The 24,487-nt window shown below is 45.1% G+C and overlaps 1 protein-coding gene and 1 long non-coding RNA gene across 2 annotated transcripts in view; one reads left to right on the top strand and one right to left on the bottom strand.

Annotated features, from left to right (window-relative positions):
- LOC141419553 (uncharacterized) overlaps positions 1–3,301 on the bottom strand; it is a 17,858-nt gene extending 14,557 nt beyond the window's left edge. The window contains exon 1 of the long non-coding RNA XR_012444195.1: positions 3,153–3,301. This is a non-coding gene — a long non-coding RNA (uncharacterized lncRNA). The remainder of the gene's footprint in view (positions 1–3,152) is intronic.
- Sowahd (sosondowah ankyrin repeat domain family member D) lies at positions 2,912–24,487 on the top strand. The gene is made up of 2 exons (XM_020157046.2): positions 2,912–4,605; positions 23,721–24,487. The coding sequence occupies exon 1, from the start codon at positions 3,471–3,473 to the stop codon at positions 4,458–4,460; it is 990 nt and encodes a 329-aa protein (XP_020012635.1). The 5' UTR covers positions 2,912–3,470; the 3' UTR covers positions 4,461–4,605; positions 23,721–24,487.

Here is a 24,487-nt window from a genome sequence, read left to right as displayed (position 1 = left end):
TCAATCTGGGCAAACAGTTAGCAAGACCCCATCTCAACCAATAAACTGGTCGTGGTGGTACATGCCTGTCATCCCAGCTACACAGGAAGTGTAAATAGGAGGATCTCAATCCAGGCCAGCCCAGGCAGAAATGCAAGACTTAAAAAAATCATATGAAGCCAGACATGGGGCTACATGTCTATAATTCCAGCACTCAGGAGGCTGAGGCAGAGTTCAAGTTCAAGGCCAGCTTGGGCTTCATAGCTAGACATCATCCCCAAAACAAAACGTTTAGTTGTAATAGTCCAGGATCTGTAAATAAACCTGAAAAGGCATTAGAGAAGCTGTACTTGGACAAGACACCAGATATTATCATCTCCAATACAAATACCCATCCTACATCCAACTTTTGGGGAGGCCATTTCCAAGGGTTTGAGCAGCTGAGGACTGAGGATGAAGCTCAGTGGTAGACACTTGCTTACCATGCACAAGACCATGGGTTCTATCTCTAGCCCCACAAAGAACAATGAAGATGTGGGGAGCAGATACATCAAGTGACTGGCGTCTTTCTTTTAAGTGGGATGGTATTATCCCTGCTTTCCACTTCCTCTACCTTACTCCCTGGTGTCAAGTTCCAGAGACCCTGTCTACTGAAATAGACACGGGCACTGTGGTTCTGGATGCAGCTGGTGACCTTGGGGAGAAAGCACTTGCTAAGTAAAGATGAAACAAGTTACCAGGGTGGCAATGTGGTTTTGGTGTCGGCAACAGAGTTAAGCAAGTGCATGTGCATCATGGGTGTGTGGCTTTGGTCAGGCAGCTGCCTTTGCAATCTCTGAACTGGAACCAGAGATATTAGGAGTGCTGATAGGAAGGGAATTGCCTGCTTAGTGGCAAGGAGAAATAATAGTCCAAGCATGCCTCCATTCTGCGTTCTTCATGCTGGCATTTTGATTTAAAGAAAATATTGCTGCGGCCGTTAGCATACTCTGGAAGTGTGTGTGACTCTGTGCGGTTTGGTGTTTACAGATTTGGGGTTACAGAGGGGAGTTTCCAGAGCAACGGAAGTAGCTGCTTGTCAGTCAGGGTTCATTTTGAAAGTGAAAGCCTGAAAGCTTAGGGCCCACTCTGGATCTTGGCCTGGTCTCTGGGGGGTCCACAAAGGCCAGGAGGTGGCTTTGGCCAGGGAGACACTGGTTGAAGCCACTCCAACACAGACACAGTCACAGACATACAGACACACACACACACACACACACACACACACACACACACACACACACACAGAGTCACATTTTCCCAGGCTGCCAAATCAGAAAAAAGTAACAACTATTTCTTTTATACCAGGCACACAAGGATAGTATGATATTTCATCAAACAGTTAAAGAGTTCATAGTCTAATTGACATGTCAGAGCAAGAGAAGAGAACTATAACCCATGGTCATCTATGCTGGGAGCCAAAGGGGTGGTATGAACAGAGGGTTGGAATTCGAGAGGATCAGTGTGGGCTGGCTCCTGTTCACAGGAGGCTGGCTGGAAAAGGTGGATATAGGCAGCTGGTGTCCAGTTTCATGGCAGTACTGGGATTTGAACTCAGGGTTTCACTTATTTGGCAGACACTCTACCACTTAAGCCATGGCTCCAGCAAGGCCCACTTTGAGACAAGGGAACTTCACTAGATACAAGTGAGGGAGGATATTCCAGGTAGTGGAGGGCAAGTGGGAGATACGCTCAGGTTAGGACAAGTTCATCCATTTGGCTGGAATTTGGGACCTGTGTATGATCTGCAGTTGACAAATCTGGCTCAAATGCTAGTCCCTCTGTGCCAGAACAAAGGCTACCTGTGTCACACAGACCTGCTCTGCCACTTCCTGCTGGGTGACCTTGGGCCAGTACTCTAACCTCTCTGCAAACTGGAGATAGTAATGACACTTAGTTCCTAAGGTCATCAGAGGATTAACAGTTAGCATATATAAAACACCCAACACAAAGTCTGGCACTGTAACTGTTCAAAACATGGATTACAAATGCCTACACTGTCATGAAGGAATGCTCATGATATTTAGGGCTGGTCCCAAATATTTGAGAACCAAGGAGGAAATGCCTCTGACTCCTTTCGTCACTGGTTCCACTGCTGTGCCCCGTGGAGTGGGCTTGGCCTGAGCCCCCATGCCCCAATCCCCTGGTCTAGACCACTGAATTATCTCCTGGCTTCCTGCTTCTGCCTCTCCCAGAATCATCTTCCTAACAACCTTAATCATGGCTGTGTCCCTCCTTGGCTCAAGAGCCTTCTATGGTTCCCTGTTGCTCACGGACTGAACTTCACATGGCAGGGGACAGGAGGCAAGAACTATCATTTCTAGAGCAAAGGAAAGAACAGAGGAGGCTGATGGTGGAAGAGAAACAGAAAGGAAGGAAAGGGGAAGGAAGGGAGGAAGAAAGAAAGAGAAAGAAAGAATAGAAAAGAAAGAAAGAAGGAAGGAAAGAAAGAAAGAAGGAAAGAAAAAAAGAAAGAAAGAAAGAAAGAAGAAAGAATCCTCTTTATTTAGAAGCCCCGAAGCTCTGAATTGGCAGAAATCAGCAGTCCTTCCTTCAGGAGAAGCAGAGATAAATCGCCAAGAGGGCAGGGCGCTGGCTGATTCACCTGTAACTGCTTCTTCATGCCAATCCAGGAAGGTTGATGCTGGGGAAAGGCAGCGGAGCAGCAGGGGGATACCCCTTCTCAGTTCCCTGGCTATTGCCTGGTCCCTGGTCTTGGGTTTCTCCACAGGAACCCCAGGCAGCACTGGTCGCTGAGCAGAGGGGCAAGGTCACCCAAAGGACGGAACAGAGGAGCCTGAGTCACATGGGACAGCCACTCTGCCTCCTTGAATGCTAGGAGCGCGACAAACGCGGCTTGGGGACAAAGTGCAGGAAGATTCCTGAAGAGATAAGAGGGAAGGGCAAGGAAAGGGGGTGGAGAGCGAGAGCCCTGGGGAGCAAAGATCGCGCTCCCTGAGGGAGGCTGCCGCTGGAAGCTCAGCTCAGTCTGCCTGGGAGGAGTCGCCCTAGAGCCTCTTCAGCCCCGAAGCTGTGGGGATGCTGAAGACGGGGCGGCAGGGACAGCACCAGCCCGCCCCCGCCCCCTCCTCTAGCTGCCCGCGCTGTGCGGGAGGCGGGGCTGTCCTGCTCACCTGGCCGTTCGGGGCGGGGCCGCCCGCGAGCCCTGGGAGCTGCAGTGGCGGTGGTCCCTGAGTTGCTGGATCGGGACTTGCTTGGGGACTCGGCTGGACCGCCCACCTCTCCACGCCCCCCAGCGCCCGCGCGGGGGCCCTCCCCTAGCTTGCTCCCTCCCTCCCTCCTCGCCTCCTCCGCTCCTTTGCTCCCTCCCTCCGAGCCCAATTGCTCAAGCCGCTTCCTTCCCCACCGCCAGCGCCAGTTCCTCTCCCGGTGGGGCCCTGGAAGGCCAACGAACGCGACACTGGAACCGCAGTGGCGGCAGCTGCAAGACCATGGCCCAGCAGCGAGCGGCCGCGAACCCGGTGCCCAAGGCCTTGCTCAAGCCAACCAGGCTGAGCCTGCGGAGCGCCCCGCAGCTCCGCCCCCCGAGAACGGAGCCCAGTAGCCTGGGCAGGTACTGGGGCCACGCCGCCACCGCTTCCCGGGAGTCCCCCCTCCACGGCTCGCTGATGCTCCCCGGAGCGGGCCCGGGGCGACGGCGGGGGGCGCTGCGGGAGCTGCTGGGGCTCCAGGGGGTGGCTCCCGCCGGGTGGCTGTCGGAGGAGATCCCGGAGGAGCAGTCTCCAGGCGTGCCCGGCGGGGCGAGCAGACCCGGTGGAGCGAGCGGACCCGGTGGCAGCGGACTGTGCCTGGAGCCACGGGAGCACGCGTGGATTCTGGCAGCCGCCGAGGGCCGTTTTGACGTGTTGCAGGAGCTGCTGGAAGTTGAGCCCGGGCTGCTGCTGCGGGGCGACCCGATCACAGGCTACACCGTGCTGCACTGGCTGGCCAAGCACGGGCGCCACGAGGAGCTCATTCTGGTCCATGATTTTGCCCAGCGCCAGGGGCTGCCGCTCGACGTGAGCGTTCCTGGCAGCGGCGGCTTTACGCCGCTCCATCTGGCGGCCCTGCAGGGCCACGATATGGTCATCAAGGTGCTGGTGGGCGCCCTGGGCGCTGACCCCACGCGTCGGGACCACAGTGGCCATCGGGCCTGCCACTACCTGCGGCCCGATGCGCCCCGGAGTCTGCGGGAGCTGTCGGGGGCGGAGGATTGGGAGACAGCACGCGGCAGCGAGCGCAACAACGTCAACAACAACAGCAGTGGTGCCTCCGGGTGGATGCTGAGACGGACCCCTAGCTCAGCGGGCGCGACGACGGCCACGCGGACACACACCAGAGCGGCGGCCCCTTCGGCCAGAGAGAAGAAAGCCACGGGCAGTCTGGCGGCTCATACCCATGGCCTTTTGCGCCATCTGTTCCCCTTCTTCCAGGACCGTTGAGGGTGACTTGAACTAGAGAGCTCAGAGGGGCCGCGACACTGTAGTGAGGCCTCATTCTGGGGTTGTTTACCGGGTCCACCGAAAGGAGAGGCGCCCTTACACAGCTTGGGCCTGCATGGAGCAGACCACGTTGGAGCCGGCTCAGGTACCTGTTCCAAGTCTCCTGAAACCACCCATCAGAAGGACTCAGGGACTTAGCACACCACGCCCCCTCAACAGAGAGAGAGAGGCAAGGACCAAGCTAGCCTGGCAACAGAACTAAGGAGTTAGGAGCAGGGAGCATGGTCCTCCTTGGGCAAGTTAAGCTTCTAGCAGCCATTTGAGGTCAGGTGGAAGCGCTGGGTTTACTAGGAAGCATTCAGTAGAAGAGTAAGTTAAAACTAAATCATTGATGCAGAGAAAACGCCTAACTGCCCTTAACAAGTCTCCCTGTGCTGCTAGTCAGCCCCTGGCAACCTGCTCCTGAGATTACCCAGGCCTTACCAGTACCTGGTCTAATTAATGTATCACAGATGACTTCTTAAGTATATTAAAATGGGATTTGTTTTCCCTTTTACAAGACAAAGCTGTCCTCTGAGTGTCTTTTTTAAAATTAACCGCAGAGGGGGAAGCTACATATGTTTGCAGGGAAGAGGTCACTAATCCATGGCCACAAGCTAGTGAGCCAGGGCAGGCTCTGGGCCTCATTCCCAGAGCAAGTGGGCAGAACTGTACACCAGAAGGAACTACCTTCACCTTGCCGAAGTAGATACATAGTTCACTTATCTCCTAAACGCTTTGGCATCTAAGTGTGGCCTGCCACACAAGTCTCATTCTAGAGGAGCTGTCATGGAGGGGGTCCTAAAGATGGTGAAAAAGGAAGTGTCCAAATTTACATTTCTGATAGTTCATAATGAGTCATGTAATTTACTTGACTTGTGCCCTCCAAGGAGACAAACCCACTGGCACTTTCTTTCCAAGATTGAACTTTCCTCATCCACATTTTTAAAAGTTAGGTTCAATACACAAGTTGTAGCTTAGAAAATTGCTCCCATTCAGAAGTAGCACGAATTAAACAGAATACAGGAGAACTGACTCAGCCTGAAAGGAGGGAAAAGCAGTTGGTAGCTGGAGATCCACACTGCCTTAAAGAACAGTGCATTTTCAAAATAGCACTGCATTCCTGGAGGCTCTGTTAATCTTTGTAATGGGCTTGTTTCCCAACCCTCGAACACTGGGGAGAAACTCAGTCATTACAGAACAACCCAGAAATGCCACCCCGAGCCCACCCATCCAGGTTTCTGATTGCACCTAGTGGGCCTGTTTGCCTTCCTGTTGGAAACTTTCCTACCTCCCCTTAATATCCAAGCCCTTCCTCCTGCTGTTTTCAGCCTGCCACATGTCTCTAAGGAACTACACCTTATACGTATTTACAGTGTAATACTGCATTTCCTTTTTCTTCTAAATAAACTTTTCTTTAATGGTTGAAGGGGGAGGCTGAGCAATTCTCAGATTCTAGCATCTGATATTAGCCCCCTCCACCCCATGCCCATTTTCTAGAAGCACAATGACTAACTGATGCAGGACTGTGGTCTCTGCTCTACAGCCTTCCCCTTGACAGCTGCCAAAGTGGGTTGGGTTTTGTGAAGTCTGTCTGGCAGAGCTTTCCTGCCACATGGCTGCGTGTACATAGGCTCCTGGCTTACAGGGAAGATGGGTGTGTGCTGAACTTTCAAAGTGGTCCCCTTCATATAGGAAAAGCTAAGCATCTTAACTATTAACAGATTTGGGGGCCTGAAACATATCTTCCCTACCCCTCTGAAATGAAAACCAAATCAGCTGGAGGATTAAGAAAGGCTTTCAATAGTTTTTCCTGTAGTCAGCTATTCTTCCCCACAGATTTTTCTCACCATGCAATATTGCCTAGCCTACATCCTCCATGTAAAACTGAGGTTTGGCTGCAGGGGACAAACTCCCAGGCTGAAAACTGTTCATGCCTAACATCAAGCCATTGGCATTTCTGGTATGCTTTTCGAGGCAACACTGGTATGCTTACCCCAAGAGAAAGAGCAAATTCCCTGAGAAACATCTCTCCAGGGGAGGAAAGTTAAGCAGATGATGCAAAGTTGCATTCTAGTGGTGGACACAGGCAAGAAAAGGAGATGGTGAGAAGCAGGGCTGGGACAGGTAAGAATGGTGGTTGGGAGAGGGGTGCTGAGGGAGCACGGAGGGCAGGCCTGACTCAGGCCAGAGGTGGGGAAAGGCTTTCCTGGGAGGAAGGCCATGCCTGATCTGAGGTGAGTGGGAGCTGGCAGTGGATGTAGCAAGTGCCAGGAACTGTAAGTCAGCCGCTTGGGCAGGAAGGTGGGAGTTGGGGAGTGGTTAATGGCAAGGCTAGAAAAGCAGAGAGGGTGAGTCCAGATCACTGATGGGCTCACAGACCTTGCTAAAAGAAGAACAGATTTTAGCCAAAAGGTAGTTGGGAGTCATGAAGGGTTTCTAAGCACAGGAATAACAGGATGAGATTTTTGGAAAGTCACCCAGGTTACACAGAGCATGGATGTGACTGGAGGAGAAAACTGGGAGCAAAGCACTTCTGGAGCAGTGCTTCAAGAAAAGTCATACTTTAGGGAAGTTTGGGCATGGGGGTATAGGCCTGTAATCTTAGCACTCGGGAGGTTGAGGCAGGAGGATCTTGAATTTGATGCCAGCCTGGGCTACATAGTGAGACTCCTGATTAGTGACCTTGAAGTGCAGGCTTCTCTCAGTTGCTGTTTCTTCATCAGTAAAATGGGAGCAACACAGTCCCCCTTGCAGGGTTGCTCTGAGGATTCAACATCCTATATGTGTAACATGTACCACACTGAGTGACACATAGGGACCAGGAAATGATAGGCATTTGAAGCCACTGACAGAGGCTCAGTAGATTGTATTTCCTAGGTTAGTTCAGGAGGTATCTTGAAATGCATTATCCCCACTTTAAAAATGGTTTCACATTATTGAAGTTATTTTCTATCTGTGCCAGAGGAATGAATGACTGTTCCCCAAAGGGGAGTCTTGTGTCTCTGTACCTCTGCTGATGTCCTTCACAACCTATACTCTTCCTTCCTTCCTTCTTCCTTCCTTCTTTCCTCCCTCCCTCCCTCCTTCCCTCCCTTCCTCCTTCCCTCCCTTCTCCTTTCTTTTTTTATTGTTTATTCATTTATTCATATGTATATACATTGTTTGGGCCATCTCTCCCTTCTGCTCCCCTTCCCCTCCCCCTTTCTTTCTTTCATGCAATAAACATTGAATGACTCCTAAGGGTGTTACTTTGGGTGACAGACTCAAGCTTCCCCCAGCCTTCTGGCCCAACCTATGGCTTTTTCTCTTCTCTTCAAAGTCAAACCTCTCTAGAGGCAGGTCTCCCTTTCCTTACTTTCTCTATTTTCTTACCTTTCATTCACTTTACACCTCACTTTTCTGCATTCTGGCCTCTGCCTCCATTATCATCCCAGAGCAATTGCTCCAAGATGGCAATTGTCCTTAGACTGGCCAGGAGTGGTGGCTCACACCTATAATACTAGCTAGTTGGGAGGCTGAGATCAGAAAGATCAAGGTTTGAGGCCAGCCCAAGCAAATAGTTTGTGAGATCCCATCTCCAAAATAACCAGAGCAAAATGGACTGGAGGTGTGGCTCAAGCAGTAGAGTGCCTGCTATGCAAGCACGAAGCCCTGAGTTCAAACTCTGGTCTCACCAAAAAAAATGCATTAGACTGGGTAACTTATAAAGAGCAGAAATTTATTGCTCATGATTCTGAAGGCTGGGAAGTCCAAGATCAAAGCACCAATGCCTGTAGTCAATGTCTGGTGAAGGCCTATTCCTCATTCATGGTACCTTCTCTGCCTTCACATGTAGAAGAGATGGAAGGTGCAGCAACTCTCTGAAGCCTGTTTTATTTTATTTTTTGAGGGACTAGGGTTTGAACTCAGCCTCATATTTGTTAGGCAGGCACTCTACCACTTGAGCCACTCCACTGCCCCTGCCCCTTGAAGCCTGCTTTATAAGCACAAATAAAGCCCTCGTGACTTGCTCACTTCCCCAAAGACTGGGGGTTAGGCTGCAACATATGAATTTCAGAGGGATACATGTATTCAAACCTTAGTTCCTCCCATCTGCCAAATCTAAGTCTATCTTACTTCTTTGGCCACACTGGACAATACTGTTATTTCCTTGTCCTTGAAATGTTCTTCTCTAGTCTTCCATGACCTTCCATGACTTTATTTGCTGATACTCACCAGGATGAAGCTCCAGAAACATTTCCCTACACTTTACATTCTCTCCCAAATTCCTTTCATCCCTTTCCTACTCACTATCCCCCTCCACCCCACGCCCCCAGCCCATCACTCTGTTCCAGCCATAGTCCTTGCTGGTTCTTCAGAGAACTACATGCTATTACCTCTCCAGAAACACTGCTCTCTCTTCCTTGCTTGCCCCCTCACCTTGCCCACTCCCACTCTTCCTTCAGATGTTGTTAACTGTTACCGCTTTGGAGCAGCCTGCCTACCTACCTTCCTTCCTTCCTTCCTTCCTTCCTTCCTTCCTTCCTTCCTTCCTTCCTTCCTCCCTCCCTCCCTCCCTCCCTCCCCTCCTCCCTCCCTTCTCCCTTACTGGTAGGACCTCATGTTTGCAGAGCAGGTACTCTACTGGTTGAGCCAAACCTCGAGTTCATTTTGCTCTAACCAGAGATAGCATCTCTTGAACTATTTGCTTGGGCTGGCCTCCACCTGTGATCATCCCCATCTCAGCCTCCCAAGAAGCTAGGATTATAGACGTGAGCCACAGGTGGCCACCTGGAGCAGTCTTTCCTGCTGCTCAGGCTAGATTAGCTTCCCATGCATTATACTCATTTATAAGACCTGTGCATCTTCTTATGTCATTTATAATTGATAAGTTATTCATGCAGTTATTAGATTAATATCTCCCTGACCCCAGTAGACTCAAATGCCATGAGGACTAGGATCAAGTCTGCCTTGTTCACCCTGTAATCCCTAGATCCTGGTACATGAAAAGTGCTCAATAAGTAGTTATTAATTGCCAATGAAGTCAGATTTGAAACCAAAGCACAAGAAAGAGAAGGAGAAATAGATAAATTGAACATCATTCAAAAAAATTAAAATGTTTGATCCCAAGAGGAAACTATCAAGGAAACCAACTGATTGGCAGAAAATACTGCAAACATATATCTGATAAGGGTATATGTCTGATACTGATCATATATATAAAGAGCTCCTATATAACTCAACAACAAAAATATCAACAATCTGATTTTAAAATGGTGGTGCATGCCTGTGATCCCAGCACTTGGAGACAGAGGCAGAATTGATTGTGAGTTCGAGGCCAGCCTGGGATACATAGTGAGACCCTATCTCAAAAAAAAGCCCAAAATTAAATCAAGCAATCAATACATAAATACATAAATAAAAATGGGCAAAAGACTTGAATAGACATTTTTCCAAGGAAGATACAATGGACGAACAAGCCATATGAAAAAGTGCTCAACATCCTAGTCCATAGGGAAATGCAAATCAAAACCAGAATGAGATATCACTTCACACCTATTAGCATGGTTATATTTTAAAAGTTAGATAACAGAAAGCATTGGCAAGAATGGAGAGAAATTAGAACCTTCCTATACTGCTGGTAGGAGTGTAAAATGGTGGAAAACAGCCTGACAAGTTTCTTGAAAAGTTAAAAGAAGGGGCAGAGAATGAGAGGGAATGATGGAGGGGTGATTTAATCAGGGTATATGGATGGATGCATGTATGGAAATATACAATGAAACCCCTTTGTACAACTAATATAACCTACGAAGTTTTTTTTTTTAAGTTAAACACAGCATTGGGTGCTGGTGGCTTGCCCCTGTAAATCTAGCTACCAGGAGGATTGTGGTTTGAGGCTGGATCCCATCTCCAAAATAACCACAGCAAAATGGACTGGAGAGGTGGCTCAAGTGGTATAGAGTGTTTGCAAGTGTCTGCTTTGCAAGTGTGAGGCCCTGAGTTCAAACCCCAGTGCCACCCCCCAAAAAAGTTAAACACAGAGTTACCATGTAGCCCAGTAATTCTACTCTTAGGTATCTCTCAGAGAGAAATGAAAACATATATTCACACAAAGTTTGTACATGAATGCTCATGGCAGCAGTATTCATAATGCCTCCATAGGTGGCAACAATCCCAAACCCAATGTCTATCAATGGACAAAGGGATACACAAAATGTGGTGTATCCATACAATAGAATATTAGAATATTGCTTGGCCATAAAAAGAATGAAGTATTGATACATGGTACATAGATGAACTTTGAAAACACCATGCTAAGTGATAGAGGCCAGACACAAAAGACCACAGATGGTATGATTTATTTTCTATGCAATGTCCAGAATAGGCAAATCTATAGAGACAAAAAAAGACTGGGATTGGAGATTAAGGAGATGATAGCTAAAGGGCAAAAGGTTTCTTTTTGAGATGATGAAAATGTTCTAAAAGTGGCTGTGCTGGGCTGGAGGTGTGGCTCAAATGGTAGAATGCCTGCCTAGCAAGTGTGAGGCCCTGAGTTCAAGCCCCATTAGTGCCAAGTAAATAAACCAATAAATAAAAGCATTTAAAAAAAGTATGTGTGCTAATGGTTGAGCATATCTGTGACCATGCTAAAAACTATTGAAATATACACTTTAAATGAGTGACTTGTATGGTTTGTGAATTATATCTTAAGCTGTTTTCTTTCTTTTCTTTTTTTGCAGTACTGGGGTTTGAACTCAGGGCCTATACCTTGAGCCATCCCACCAACCCCCTTTTTTTATGATGGGTTTTTTTGAGATCGGCTCTCCTGAACCATTTGCCCAGATTGGATTCGAACAGTCATTCTCCTAATCTCTGTCTCCTGAGTAGCTAGGGATTATAGGCGTGAGCCACCGGCACCTGCTTAAACTGTTATTTTCAAAAACAGAACAATGGGAAGCAAATTCTTTTTATATTCACAACGCAGAGTACTAACTGCTATACGATCACTGCCCCCTTTTTATATTCAAAAGCAATGAAAAAACACACAGACTTATTGACTTAATTAATTAATGAAAAAAATTTCCCTTCTTATCCTTGTACCCCCACAACCTGGCACAGAACTCTAAGTATTCATTTTTCATACTATTTTTAGTCAATCCATTCTATGTTGTAGACTTCTCTCAATTTCAAGGACTGGAAAGAGACTTGTATTACAGAGGTTTCTTCCCACAGCATTCTTTGTTCACTTCTTACAACTTTCACGACCCAGACAAAATTGCTTATGGTGTGTAGGAGAGCCAGGCTGATAGGATCCGAGAGAAGGCAGCATTCAGAAAGGAAGGGGGAGGAAGTACATAAACAGGAAGCTGACAGAGACACTTAAAGCTTAGAGTAATGAGGTCCATTGGTATGAAGGTGAGGAGTCTTCCAGGTCTCAGAGGCCCTGAAGCAGACCTGTCAGCTCAGTTCACGTTGGGGCCTGGGGCATCACAAATGGATTAATACATTTCACATTGCAGGTGAAGAAGGCAGAGTCATTTGTCATGCATCCTAAAGACCTAACAGCCCAGGGCTGGGGATGTGGCTCAGTGGTGCACTGCTTGCCTAGCCTGCCCAGGTCCCTTAGCACCATAAAAAAAAAGTTTTGGTTCCCAAGGGGTCCTCTTCAGTATTCTAGAAAACATACATGAATGGAATCTAGTCAGCCAACAACGTATCCTGGGTTTAGAATCCTTAAAGTTGTAATGGTCCTTCTGGTGTGTCAACTTGGCTAGGCATGAGAGCCCAGGTATTCAGCAAACATAAACCTTAGTTTTGTGGGCCAGGTCCATAATGACTTTGCTCTAAGTCAAGATTATCCTAGATAACCCGAGGGACTGATTTAATCACTTAGGAAGCCTTAAGAGCAGGGATTAGGCTTCCTTGAGGAAAGAAATCCTACCTGTAGACTCCACCCTCCTGTGCACAGCCCAAGCTGTCTGCCCTTCCTGAGGGCCTGCCATATGGACTTCCAGTTTTCCTAGTCAGAAACTGGATTGCAGAAGCCAGTAACTTGCAATAAATCTCTTCATCTATTTCTTCTATGGGTTCTGTTTCTCCGGTTAAACCTGGACTGAATAAAAAGAGAAAGAGCTCTGGTGGCTCATGCCTGTAATTGGGAAGCTGAGATCAGAAGGCTCTCAGTTCAAGGCCAACCCCTGGAAAATGGTTTGAGAGATCCCCATCTCCAAAATAACCAGAGCAAAAATGGAGTGGAAGAGTGTCTCAAGCAGTAGAACACCTGCTTTGTGAATGTGAAGCCCTGAGTTAAAATCCCAGTACTGCCAAAAAACAAGAAAGGAAGGAAGGAAGAAAAAGAAAGAAAGAAAGAAAAGAGAAAGAAAGAAAAAAAAAAGACTGAGTCAGGTGCTGTGTCTCACCTATAATCCCAGCACAGAGGAGGTTGAGGTAAGGAGGATCACTGAAAGTTGGAGGCCAATCTGGGATATACAACGAGATTACATTACAAATGCAGCAACCATAATACACTATAATACCACAGGTTTGTGATTAGATTAAAATCACAAGGCCCTGAGTTTGATTCCCATCAAAATACACACACACACACACACACACACACACACACACACACAATTTTCAGGTGGCGCACACTTGGCACCTAGATCCAGATTTCTAATATCATTCTCCAATAAAAGGAGTCAAGTCTCCTTGGAAGAAATAGCTGATTCTAGGTCTGTATTGGATTAAAACACAAATAAATATAAGACCATAAGACCATATTGGTATAAAATTACTGAATAAATGGTGAAGAAGACACAAATCTTCTAGAAGAACTTTCCGAGTAACTCTATTCCCTTCTTTTTTTTTGAGACAGATCTCGCTATATAGCACAGGCTGGCTTCAAACTCGTCATTCTCCTGCCTTGGCCTCCTGAGTGTTGGAATTACAAGCCTGAGTCATCATGTCCAGCCTTACTCCTTAACTGAGGGCTGCACATAGTGACTTATTTTTAAAGAATACAGTCAGAAAGAAGGGGAAAAGAACATTACAGTGTTTACAGTGGAAAACATGACATACCACCTTGGCCAGGTGATCTCAGTCAACATCAACAGTGAAATCATGTTGATAATAGGCTCCCTTGATATGATGTAATAATATCGGCACTTAGCTGGGTGTGGTGACACATACCAGTAATCTCAGCACTTGGGAGACTGAATCAGAAGGAGCTGAGATTGGGAGGATCTCAGATGTTTCAAGGCCAGCCTGGGCAAAAGTTTGGAGACCCCATCTCAACCAATAGCAGAGCATAGTGTTGCAAACCTGTCATTCAAGCTATGCAGGAGGCTGAGATCAGAAGGACTGTGGTTCCAGGCCAGCCCAGACAAAAAAATTGTGAGACTACATCTCAGTGGAAAAAATCTGGGCATGGTGGTCCACGCCTGTCATCTCAGCGATGGCAGGAAGCCTTAAATAGGAGGATTGCGGTCCAGGCTGGCTGGGGCAAAAAGCAAGACCTTAATTCCAAAACATCCAGAGCAGAGCTGGCAGAGTGGTTCAAGTGATAGAGCGCCTGTCTAGTGAGTGTGAGGCTCTGAATTCAAACTCCATCGTGGGCAAAAAAAAAAAAGCCATACCACCAAAATAGCTAGAGCAAAAGGGCTTGTAGAGTGGCTCAAGGGGTAGAACACTGGCCTAGCGAGCCCAAGGCCTTGAGTTCAAACCCCAGTACCCCCAAAAAAACTGTCATTGAGGTCATCAAAGACAAGGAAAGTGGAGAAACTATCACAGTGGAGAGGAACCTAAGGAGATATAATGGCTGAATGCAATGTGAGATCCTGGAACAGAAAAGAAAAATTAGGTAAAATCAGCTAAGGAAATCTGAATAAACCATCAACTTTAACTGTATTATTTTCTAAAGTTTTTTGTAAATCTAAAACCGTTCTAAAAATAACATCTGCCACATATGAATAATAAAAGAAAAATGAAAAAAAAAATAATAAAAAAAATAAAATAAAATAAAAATAAAAATAACATCTGCTATAAAACTAGGTCATGAAAAAGTTACGTGAACAAGTTTCAGTACTGATCTGGTTATAAAATTAGGAATCATTTTACCGATGCCATTTTTATTGTAATTTAGAAGTAAATTCTGGTGATTTAAGTGACTGGCAGTTGGCTGACCCTCTGTTGGTAGTGACTGGCCTAGCTCTTGATCAATGCCAAATGAGTGGCTTTTCTACCCCCACTCCAGATGCATTATCACATAGCTTCCAGCAGAAAAACTTACTTTCTCTCATCAAAAAGATAGAAAGCTGGTCTGGAGATGTAGCTCAGTGGTAGAGTGCTTTCCTAGCATGTGCAGGGCCTGGGTTCCATCAACAGCACTGCAAAGAAAAAAAATATAGATATATATAGTACCTAAAAAGTGTGTGCAACTTTTTGCAACCAAACCTGTGATTTCACCTTCATGTATACTCACTTTTTCCTCCTGCACTCCTGTTATAATAACGGGAGTTGTTATTTGCTTATCATTTTGCCTGGCATATAATATACTCATGTGTTACCATTTATGCAAGGTTACCATGTGCATAGCTAAATGGTAAACATATTATGTTATTACTGCTTTTAATCAGTAGACCAAATTTATGAGATTGGTACTCAATTTCACCATTTTACAGTCAGGAAACTGAGACTTGGGAAGAGTGAATGACTTGGCTCAAAGCCCCACAGCTAGGAGGTGGTAGAAGCAAGTTTTAACCAGTTCATCTGAGTCCCAACTCTCAACTTCTAGGCTCTCATCTTCTGTAAGACAAATCCGTGTAATGCTCTGACTCATACCTTCCCACCTTCAGGACTTGGATCCAGTGACTACTGACCCCCTTGTCTTCCTACTTCTCTTTTGTGTTCTTCAAGTCATGAACACAACTGTTCTCCCAAGTCAAAACAAAACCCCTTCCCTAACCCCACAGCCATCTCGTCTGTCTGTCTATCTCTCTCTCTCTCACACACACACTTTTTTCTTATCACCTTAAAATTTTAAACCAGGTGCTGGTGGCTCATGCATGTAATCCTAGCTACTCAGGAGGCAGACATCAAGAGAATTATGATTCGAAGTCAGCCCTGGGCAAATAGTTCAAGAGACCCTATCTTGAAAAAAATCACACACACACACACACACACAAGGCTGGGAACTGGCTCAAACAGTAAGTGTGCTTTCCTAGCAAGTGTGAGACCCTGAGTTCAAATCTCTGTGCCACCAAAAAATTCATTTATTATTCAGCAGTACTGAGATTTGAACTTAGGGTCGTGTGCTCACTAGGCAAGTGCTTTACCACTTGAGCTAAGCCACCAGCCCTTTTTGCTTTTGCTATTTTTCGGATAGGGGCTCATGTTTTTGCCTGGCTGGCCTCAGATCATGATCCTTCTACCTATGCCTGCTGCATAGTTAGGACAGGTAGCTGGGATTACAGACATGAGCCACCACACCTGGGTTATTTATTTTTTTGGCAGTACTAAAGATTAAACTCAGAGCCTTGTACTTGGCCAGGCAAGCATTCTAACACTTGAGCCACATCCCTAGTCCTTATTTTTATTTATTTTTTGGTGGGACTGGGGTTTGAACTTAGAAGTTCATGCTTACAAAGCAAGCACTCTACTGCTTGAGCCACACCTCTAGTCCAGTTTGCTCTGGTTATTTATGAGATGGGGTTCTCTCAAACTATTTTCCCTGGCTGGCCTCAAACCCTGATTCTCCTGATCTCATCCTCCCAAGTAGCTATGATTACAGGTGTGAGCCACAAGTGTCTGGCCTTATTTTTAGTTTTGACACTTTTTAAAAAATTTTTTATTTTATTCATATGTGCATACAATGTTTGGGTCATTTCTTCCCCCTTCCCCCTGCCCCCTCCCTTACCCTTTTTGACACATTTTAAATGTAATAATTGTACGTATTTATGGTATAGAGTGTGATTTTATTTTTGAGCCAGGGTCTTTGCCCTGTAGTCCAGGCTGGCCTCAAACTCAATATCCTCTTGCCTCCATCTCCCACCTGAGATTACAGGCATGCGCCACCACTGTTTACCTTGTGATGTTGTGATATACATATACAATGTGTAATGATTAAAGCTGGGTAATTAGCATATTATCACCTCAAGCATTTATCCAACTTCTCTCCTCAAGGATTTCTGAAACCCAAACTCACAGGTCTCTGCAACTTCAAACTCTTTAATGTTGCTCTTGGCTTTAGATAGAATTCAAGCTAGCCCTCATTTATCTCTCCAGCCTCACCCCTCATCACTACTTTCTCCCCCTACCCCTTTCTACAATCCTGCCTCAGAGTGACTTTTGGTTCCCTGAAGTCTCCTAGCTTTCTCTTTTTCTTCTCTCGGCCTTCTCATAAGTTTGTTTCCCCTGCTTGGGGCATGAACACTCCCCTCTCCCCCATCTCACTGCTCTTCAGCCTTCAGGACTCTGCTTACTGTTCCTCCACCCAGCACTCAGCACTCCCTAGGGGCGGCCTGTACCATCTGTGCTCTCCGCTTCCCCCGACTGCTGCAGCCCAGCACCCTGCAGGCAGCACCACCCGCCTCATCCTCTATAATGGGTGTTTGTGGACTGAACAAGTGGGAGTTGGAGACAGCTGACCTTGAATCCTGGTCTGCTGGCTTTCTGATGAAACTAATGGTTGTTTTTTGTAGCTTATTTGCCTTCCGTTCCCATACCATTCCTGGTACTTTTCTAATTTTCTAATTAGAAAATTAGAAATTAGAAAATTAGTGAATTTTCTAATTCACTTTTTCTAATTGATACCATATTAGATACACATTTAGAGGGTGACAAATGTGACATTACAGGTTCATGATTTTATTTTATTTATTATTTTGGTGAGATTGGGTTAGAATTTAGTGCTTCGTGCTTGCAAGGCAGGTGCTCTACTGCTTGAGCCACATTTCCAATCCATTTTGCTCCAGTTATTTTCTTGGAAATGGGAGTTTTGTGAACTATTTCCCTGGGCTGGCCTTGAACTGAGATCTGCATGGGTTCTGTGATGGCTTAGACCAATAAAATACAGTAAAAGGGATAACCTGGCCTGGGCAGGACCAGCTATATAATTTGTGGGGCCCAGACTGAAAATGTAGGGCCCCTTTAAAAATATTAACAACTTTTAAGATGGCAAAAAGACCACAGGCCATGAAAGCACAGGGCCCTGTGCAACTGTACAATTCTCATGCTCATGAAGCTGTTCCTGGTGCTAGTTTCAGGGTCCCAGTCTTGAGACTGACAACTTTCGGTTCCTGTCTCTTGCAACACTCAGTCAAGCCAGCTTCCACATAAGCAGTCAACTGCCCTGAGATCCCCATGCTTTAAGAAGCTCAAGTCACACAGAGAAGCCCTGGAGGATGTGATGCCATGAAAAGAGAAAAAAATGCCAAGGAGCAACAAGGTACCCAGCATGAGTGAAGAAGACATCCATCCTGGGATACCAATGCTCCTCAAGTTCTCCCCCTGACCCCCACCCCTACACTGTGGTTTGAACTCAAGGCTTTGCACTTGTAAGGCAGGCACTCTACCATTCGAGTCAAGGTCCCAGCTCATCTTTCCAAATTCCTGACCTACAAAATGATGATGGAAACAAAATGCTTGTTTTAGGTCACTAAGTTTTGGGATACTTTGTTGCACAGCAATAGATAATTGGAACACATATTGTCTTTTGGGACAGTTAGTTACAAAGCAGTTGATAGCAAGAACATATACTATCTCTAGTATTCTTCCAAATGCCAGAGAAATACTGTCTTTTAAAACACAAACCTTTTGTTTGTATAAAGTGTTGTTATTCTGAGGTTCCTAAATTACAAGCTAAATATATATGTATGCATATTAGAAATACATATAAATGTCACCTTGGGGGTACAAATATTTAAACATGTACCTCATACTAGGGGCATATACTGCTTAGGTATCAGCCTTAAGTAGACCTTTTTAAAACTTTAATATATGAGAATATTTCCTTTGATCCCTGTGAACAAATCTCTATCATTGTACTTACAAGGCTGTGTGACAATTACTTGTCTATGTGTACCTAACTAGATCTGTGTTTTTCAAACTGCAGATTCAACCTATTGGGGGGCCACAAAAAACATTTTTCAATGAAATAGAAATAAAAACACAAGTTTGCATTGCATACAAGTATTAAATCAAGAAATGTACGCGTGTGTGCTGCCTCAAATCTTGATGAGTGTGTCCATGCCTGGTCTGTTGCATGCATCCTAGAAGCCAGCACACTGCTTGGCATATGTAGGTGTTCTATAAATATTTGTTAAATGAATAAATTTTATTCCTGAGTGCTCCTATGAGGAAATAAACATCCTCCTCTTCTTAGGGACCCTTTATTGTTTCCAAAGAATAGGGCCGGGCTCTGGGATTCTACTTCCTCAACAAACTAGGGAGTTCATTTGTTAACCATTCATTTTCAGTTTTCACTTTGGACCTGAATGTCTACACCAGTTTGAGCTCTGTATTAACTGCCTACTGAAAGAGCAACTGTCTACTTCCTCCCCATCTCTCAAAAATAAAAAAAGGAAGAAGAGAAGGAAGGGAAGGGAAAGGGAAAGAATATTAGTTACAAGTTTATACCAGGAACTCAAAGATAAATTGCTACCGTGTTCTGATATACTGGGCACTTTTTCTGTTCGTTTGAGACAGGGTCCAACTATGTAGCCCAGCCTGACTTTGATTTCACGATCTTTCTGCCTCAGCATCCTGAACACTGGGATTACAGGTATGCTCCACCACACCCAGCTCAGCCAGGCACTTTTGACACACCATCTCATTTTATTGTCACGTTAAACCTACAGCACAGTATTATTAGTTCCCATTTTACTCATGCTCAGATTAAGTCCCTGATAACGCAGCTAGTAAGTAAACCCAGGCCTGCTCAGCTCCAAAGTTTTGTGAGCTCCCCATGTCACTCTGCTGCCCCCAAGCAATTAACCAAAGCACCTACATGAAGGACTTAAATTTTTTAAATACAAATTTTAACTGATACATACAAACAAAATTATGTATATGAATGGAGTGCCAGGGATGTTGCAACACATTCATGCACTGTATAATACTTAAATCAGGTTAAACATATCTCCTTTATCACTTCTGATAAATGTAAAAATTTTCAAAATTCTTTCTTCCACCTTTCTGCACATGAAGAATTTTGTTAAGATCAGACAGAGTACTTTTTCTATCAGTCTATGGAGAAACAACTTAATGTGGACAAAACTTATGGTGGGTGTTTATGATCTAACAGTGGAGTTCAACAACTTCTGGTGATTTGTAAACTTATACCAGAAACTCACTCTCCCATCAACAGGCCTTCCTGAGTACCACACCTTTTTTTTTCACAGTGCTGGGGATGGAACCGAGGATCTTGTGCAAGCACTTGTCCCCACACACACCTAGCTGGCGGAATGGCTCAAGAGGTAGAGCACCTGCCTAGAAAGCTTGAAGCTCTGAATTCAAACCCCAGTGCCACCAAAAAAAGGCATATTTAATCTATTTCACTCCAGGCTTAGGCGTGTTTAAGTTATTTTATTTTTAGGTAAGCATTTTGTTTTGAAGGTTGTTTTGCAGTGTGGGGGATCAAATTTAGGGCATCACACATGCTAGGCAAGTCTCTACCACTAAGCTATACTCCAAATCTGGAATAGTTTTTGACTTACAGAATTTAAATGTTGAAATTAATCAAGAGAACAGTTTTAGCCAGGCATGGTGATGCACACCTATAATCACAGGTCTTCAAAGTTGAGTTAGGACATAACTTGAGCCAGGAGTTAGAAGCTAGCCTGGACTACATAGAGACTCTTGTCTCAAAAAAAGGGGGGTGGGGTGGGGTGGCTCAAGTGGTAAAGCACCTGCCTGAGTTCAAACTTCAGTACCACCGAGAGAGAGAGGGTTAGAGCGAGTATTACAGAGAAGGTGGTGAGGACATAGCTCAGTGGTAGATAGAACAGCACTTGCCTAGCATGCACAATGTCTTGTGTCCATCACTCCCCATCAAAAAAAAAAGTTCCCATATATACTCCAAATCCAGTTTCTCCTATTCCTTCCTTCCTCCCTTTCCTTTTCTTAATATTGTGAATCACAATTACAACAATGAATTAGTAGGAAAAGTTACATATACTCTGTGCTGTTTCCAACCCATCAAAATACTCAAGAGAAAAGAGACAGATGTCAGGCCATAATGCATATGGCAGTCACAGTGAGTTCCTCTGGAAGTATCAGTTCCAGATACAAACGTTAGTCATTCTGAATCTCCAGAGAGTGGAAACATTTGATTCCATCTTGGACTCTTCCTAACTGGCTTGTAACACAAACTCGAGAATTTCATCTTTGGTCAAAACTGTATATTGGACTGGTGGAGTGGCTCAAGTGGTAGAGTGCCTGCCTAACAAGTGCAAAGCCCTGAGTTCAAATCTCAGTACCACCAAAAACACACACAAAAAAGTGTGTATTTTCCTTAAATCCCACAGCTCACAAATAAATCCCTTGTTTATTTGATATGGCCTCTTTCCCATTCCTCAGTATCCTTGGAAGCCTCTGAAAAGCAAACTTAAGCAGCTATCAACATAAATGACTGTAGACAAAGCACTGAGAACAGAAGCAGGTAAAGTGTTTCTTGGTTCCTTGTTCAGGGTTCCCTTGTAGTTGATGCCCTTGGGGATATCTGCTTAGCAGATACTACTTTCTCTGGCCAGCCTACCCAAGAGCTATCAAGCTGATACTTCTGTCCCCCCACGCCCAGCCATATTTGATTGGCTCTTGACTGGACACATGACTCAACTTGAGTGGATGGCATTCTCTCTCTTATTGTCTGTTGGGATTAGTGATTCCAGTCCCTGTCCGACATGAGGACAGGAAAGAGGCCATGTTTAACCTTGTGTTCAGAAGCAGAGGAAGCAGGTCTGCCAGACAGAACAAGACTGAAGTAGGGGCTGGGAATGATGGCTCATGTCTATAATTCCAGCTACTCAGGAGGCAAAGGTAAGAGGATTATGGTCCAGCTAGGGCAAAAAGTGCAAGACCCTATCCAAGTGGCCTTAGTGGCAGAGCACCTGCTTGGCATACACAAGAGTGTAGAAATAAGCAGAGTAGGAGACAGGTCTAGAGAGGGTGAGCAGCAGCCTACCTGGCTTCTTGATTTTTTTTTTAAGACAACATGTGAGTGGTATACTTTATCCCTGAATGTTTAATTTTCCTGCTCTTAAAAAAATATAAACACAAGCTCACTGTGGAAATCTTAGCTTTCTTTTCATAAACCACATTTTCATTGTTTATACACTCTGAGAAGTATAAACATGAAGAGTTACTTGTAATGAAACACACACATATTGGACAAGCTATGTGCAAAAATGTTCATAGTACAATAGAAGGGCTGACTTGGCATGGTGGTGGTATGGCTGTAGTCCTAGCTACTTCAGACGTTGAGGCAGGAAGACTGCTTGAGGCCATCCTGAGCAACACAGTGAGACCATCTCAAACAACATGATTACCACTTCACTCATTGTATGCACATGCATTAAGGTATACATTTTATGTTATCCCTCACTTCCAAGCCCACCTCTCCCTCCATTCATTCACTCATTCACACACATTTACTTGCTCATTTACTCATACAGCAAATTTCCTGAGTACTTCTTGTGTCAGATGCTGGTGAGAACAGCAGTGAGCAAGACATACGCTTCCATTCTATCCTGTACACTTCACAGTCTAATGAGAATCAGACATTAACTATACATGAGTTTACAGTTACCACTGTAAAGGAACCCCTGAGAATAATTTAAGAGGTGCTTATTAAACAGAAGGACCCAACTGGATTGGGAGGCAAAAGTAGACTTGAAGGATGAATGGGAGTTAGTCAAGTGAAGAGGAACATTCCTGGTTGAGGGAATAGCACATGGTGCCTTGAGGGACACAGACCTATGTAACTGAATTCAGTTTAGTAAATGAAGCCCTAGGGGGGGTTGGAGCCACTGTGCTTGCTCTCTGTGGACCATTTGAAGGAATATTTGTCCAAAGAGCAGTAAAGGAGGTGAGATAGGGGAAGTGGTATATCTGTTTGGCAAAGTTCACTTTGGCTGGCTGCAGAGCTACTAGGACAGGGCTCCTTAACATCGGTACTGTTGGTATGTTGGGTGAGATGATGTGAGGGACTAGCCTGTGCAGTTGTAGGGTGTTTAGAAGCATCTCTGGCCACTACTCACTAGCTGACAGTGGCACCTCTCCTCCTCCTAGTTGCAATCAAACATTAAATGTCCTCTGGGGCATTTACTCTTGATGATCTGAGTGTGCCAGGCCGCTTAGTTCAGTCTGACTAGTTTTCTTGGTCTGCCGTCTTCCCTCTCTCCAGATACACCTACTGGGTGTGCAGATATATGTGCACGTGCTGTCATGACTACAACATCCTTGTGGGTCACACTTGCCTCTGGCTCCCCAAATACAAATATGCTTTGCATAGCTGAGGTTCTGATGTTCATTGTACAAACACTCTTGAATATATCAGGGTAAGCATAAACAGTTAATATTTCACCCTGTTATTTCCAAGAATTTACAAATTCCCTACTCAATCATCTTCTCATTCCAGTTCCTGCAAACAGCAGCCACCTGGCATGTTGCAGTCAAAAATGGTTAGTTGCTATTAGCAGGAATGAAGGTTGCATAACCTTTTTCTTATATGCAAAACGGAAGTATCTGGCCAAATTGGTCCTTTACAGACATTACCATTCAATCCTTACCAACCTGCAGTACCCAGATTCTGATCAAAGTCTCCTAACAGAGCAAATTCCTGCTGGGAATTACGCCTGTAATCCTAGCTACTCAGGAGCCAGAGATTATGGTTCAAAGCCAGCCCTGGGCAATAGTTCTCGAGACCATTTCTCAAAAATATCCATTCTCTCCCATCTTGGGTCCCTGTGCCTTAGCCAGCATATAGATACCAAAGCTTTCATCCTGCTCACCACCTCCTTCCTCTACTTTTTCCCATGGAAGGCACTGAACAAACTGCTTTGCTACACTTTGTCCATGTCATTTTCCATTTCTCTTAACTATAGTCCTACATATTCAAGGTCTATGGAGAAAGCTAGCCCTTGGTCTTGTCACTAATCTCTAAGCCCCTCTGCTTTGGATGTGAATAATACCAATTACCCTTTGAGGTGGCAGCTTACACGTTCTTTTTTTGCTGTGTTGCAGGGTTTTAATCTAGGTACTCATCATGTTCTGACACTCAGCTACACCACCAGCACAAACCGTCTGACTATGAAGACAATGCCGATGCAATGAGACACTGGACGTCACAGACACCACCATTAAACCATCTGCTACAATGCCAAAAATTAACCTGTCTTTCAAGCTAGTCTCTAAATCCAGGATCAGGGGCAGGTAATCTTTTTCTGCAAAGAGCCAAGTAACAAATATTTTAGGTTTTGCAGGCCACACAATCTCTACACAGGATGAAAATCACCACAAAAATGTATGTAATTGTATAGCTGCATAGCACTAAGATTTTATGGACAAACTTGAATTTCAGTTTCCAGGTGCCATATTCTAATTTCTTTCAAGTACTTAAAAATGCAGAAATCATTTAGTTGACAGTCACACAAAATGCTATGAGCTGGGCACCCTTATAATCCCAGCTACGTGGGGAAGCACAAATAGGATTGTAGTTGACCTGCCTGTACATAATATCCAATGAAAAAAAAAAAGGCTGGCTTAAGTATAGAACACCTGCTTTGTAAGTGTGAAGCCCTGAATAGCATACATAGATGCTACGAAGTTAGGACAGTTATCAAGAATGTACCTATTAAGTCTAATGACATATGTACCTCCCACAGCTTAAGAGCCACATGCATGGAGTTGTTTGAATTTAATTAATTCCAATTAAATAAAAATTGAAGTGAGTCCTTTACACTAAACACACTTGAAATACTTAGTAGGCAGAGAATAATTCTATTGCAGAA

Source organism: Castor canadensis, chromosome X, assembly GCF_047511655.1.
Source record: "Castor canadensis chromosome X, mCasCan1.hap1v2, whole genome shotgun sequence".
Lineage (NCBI taxonomy): Eukaryota > Metazoa > Chordata > Mammalia > Rodentia > Castoridae > Castor > Castor canadensis.
Note: the sequence above shows the minus strand (reverse complement) of the source record. Positions and strands in the feature narration are given on the sequence as shown.

What these genes read in the sequence shown, in the direction of transcription:
- Sowahd (XM_020157046.2), top strand. Translation starts at nt 3,471, where the DNA reads ATGGCCCAGCAGCGAGCGGCCGCGAACCCGGTGCCCAAGGCCTTGCTC.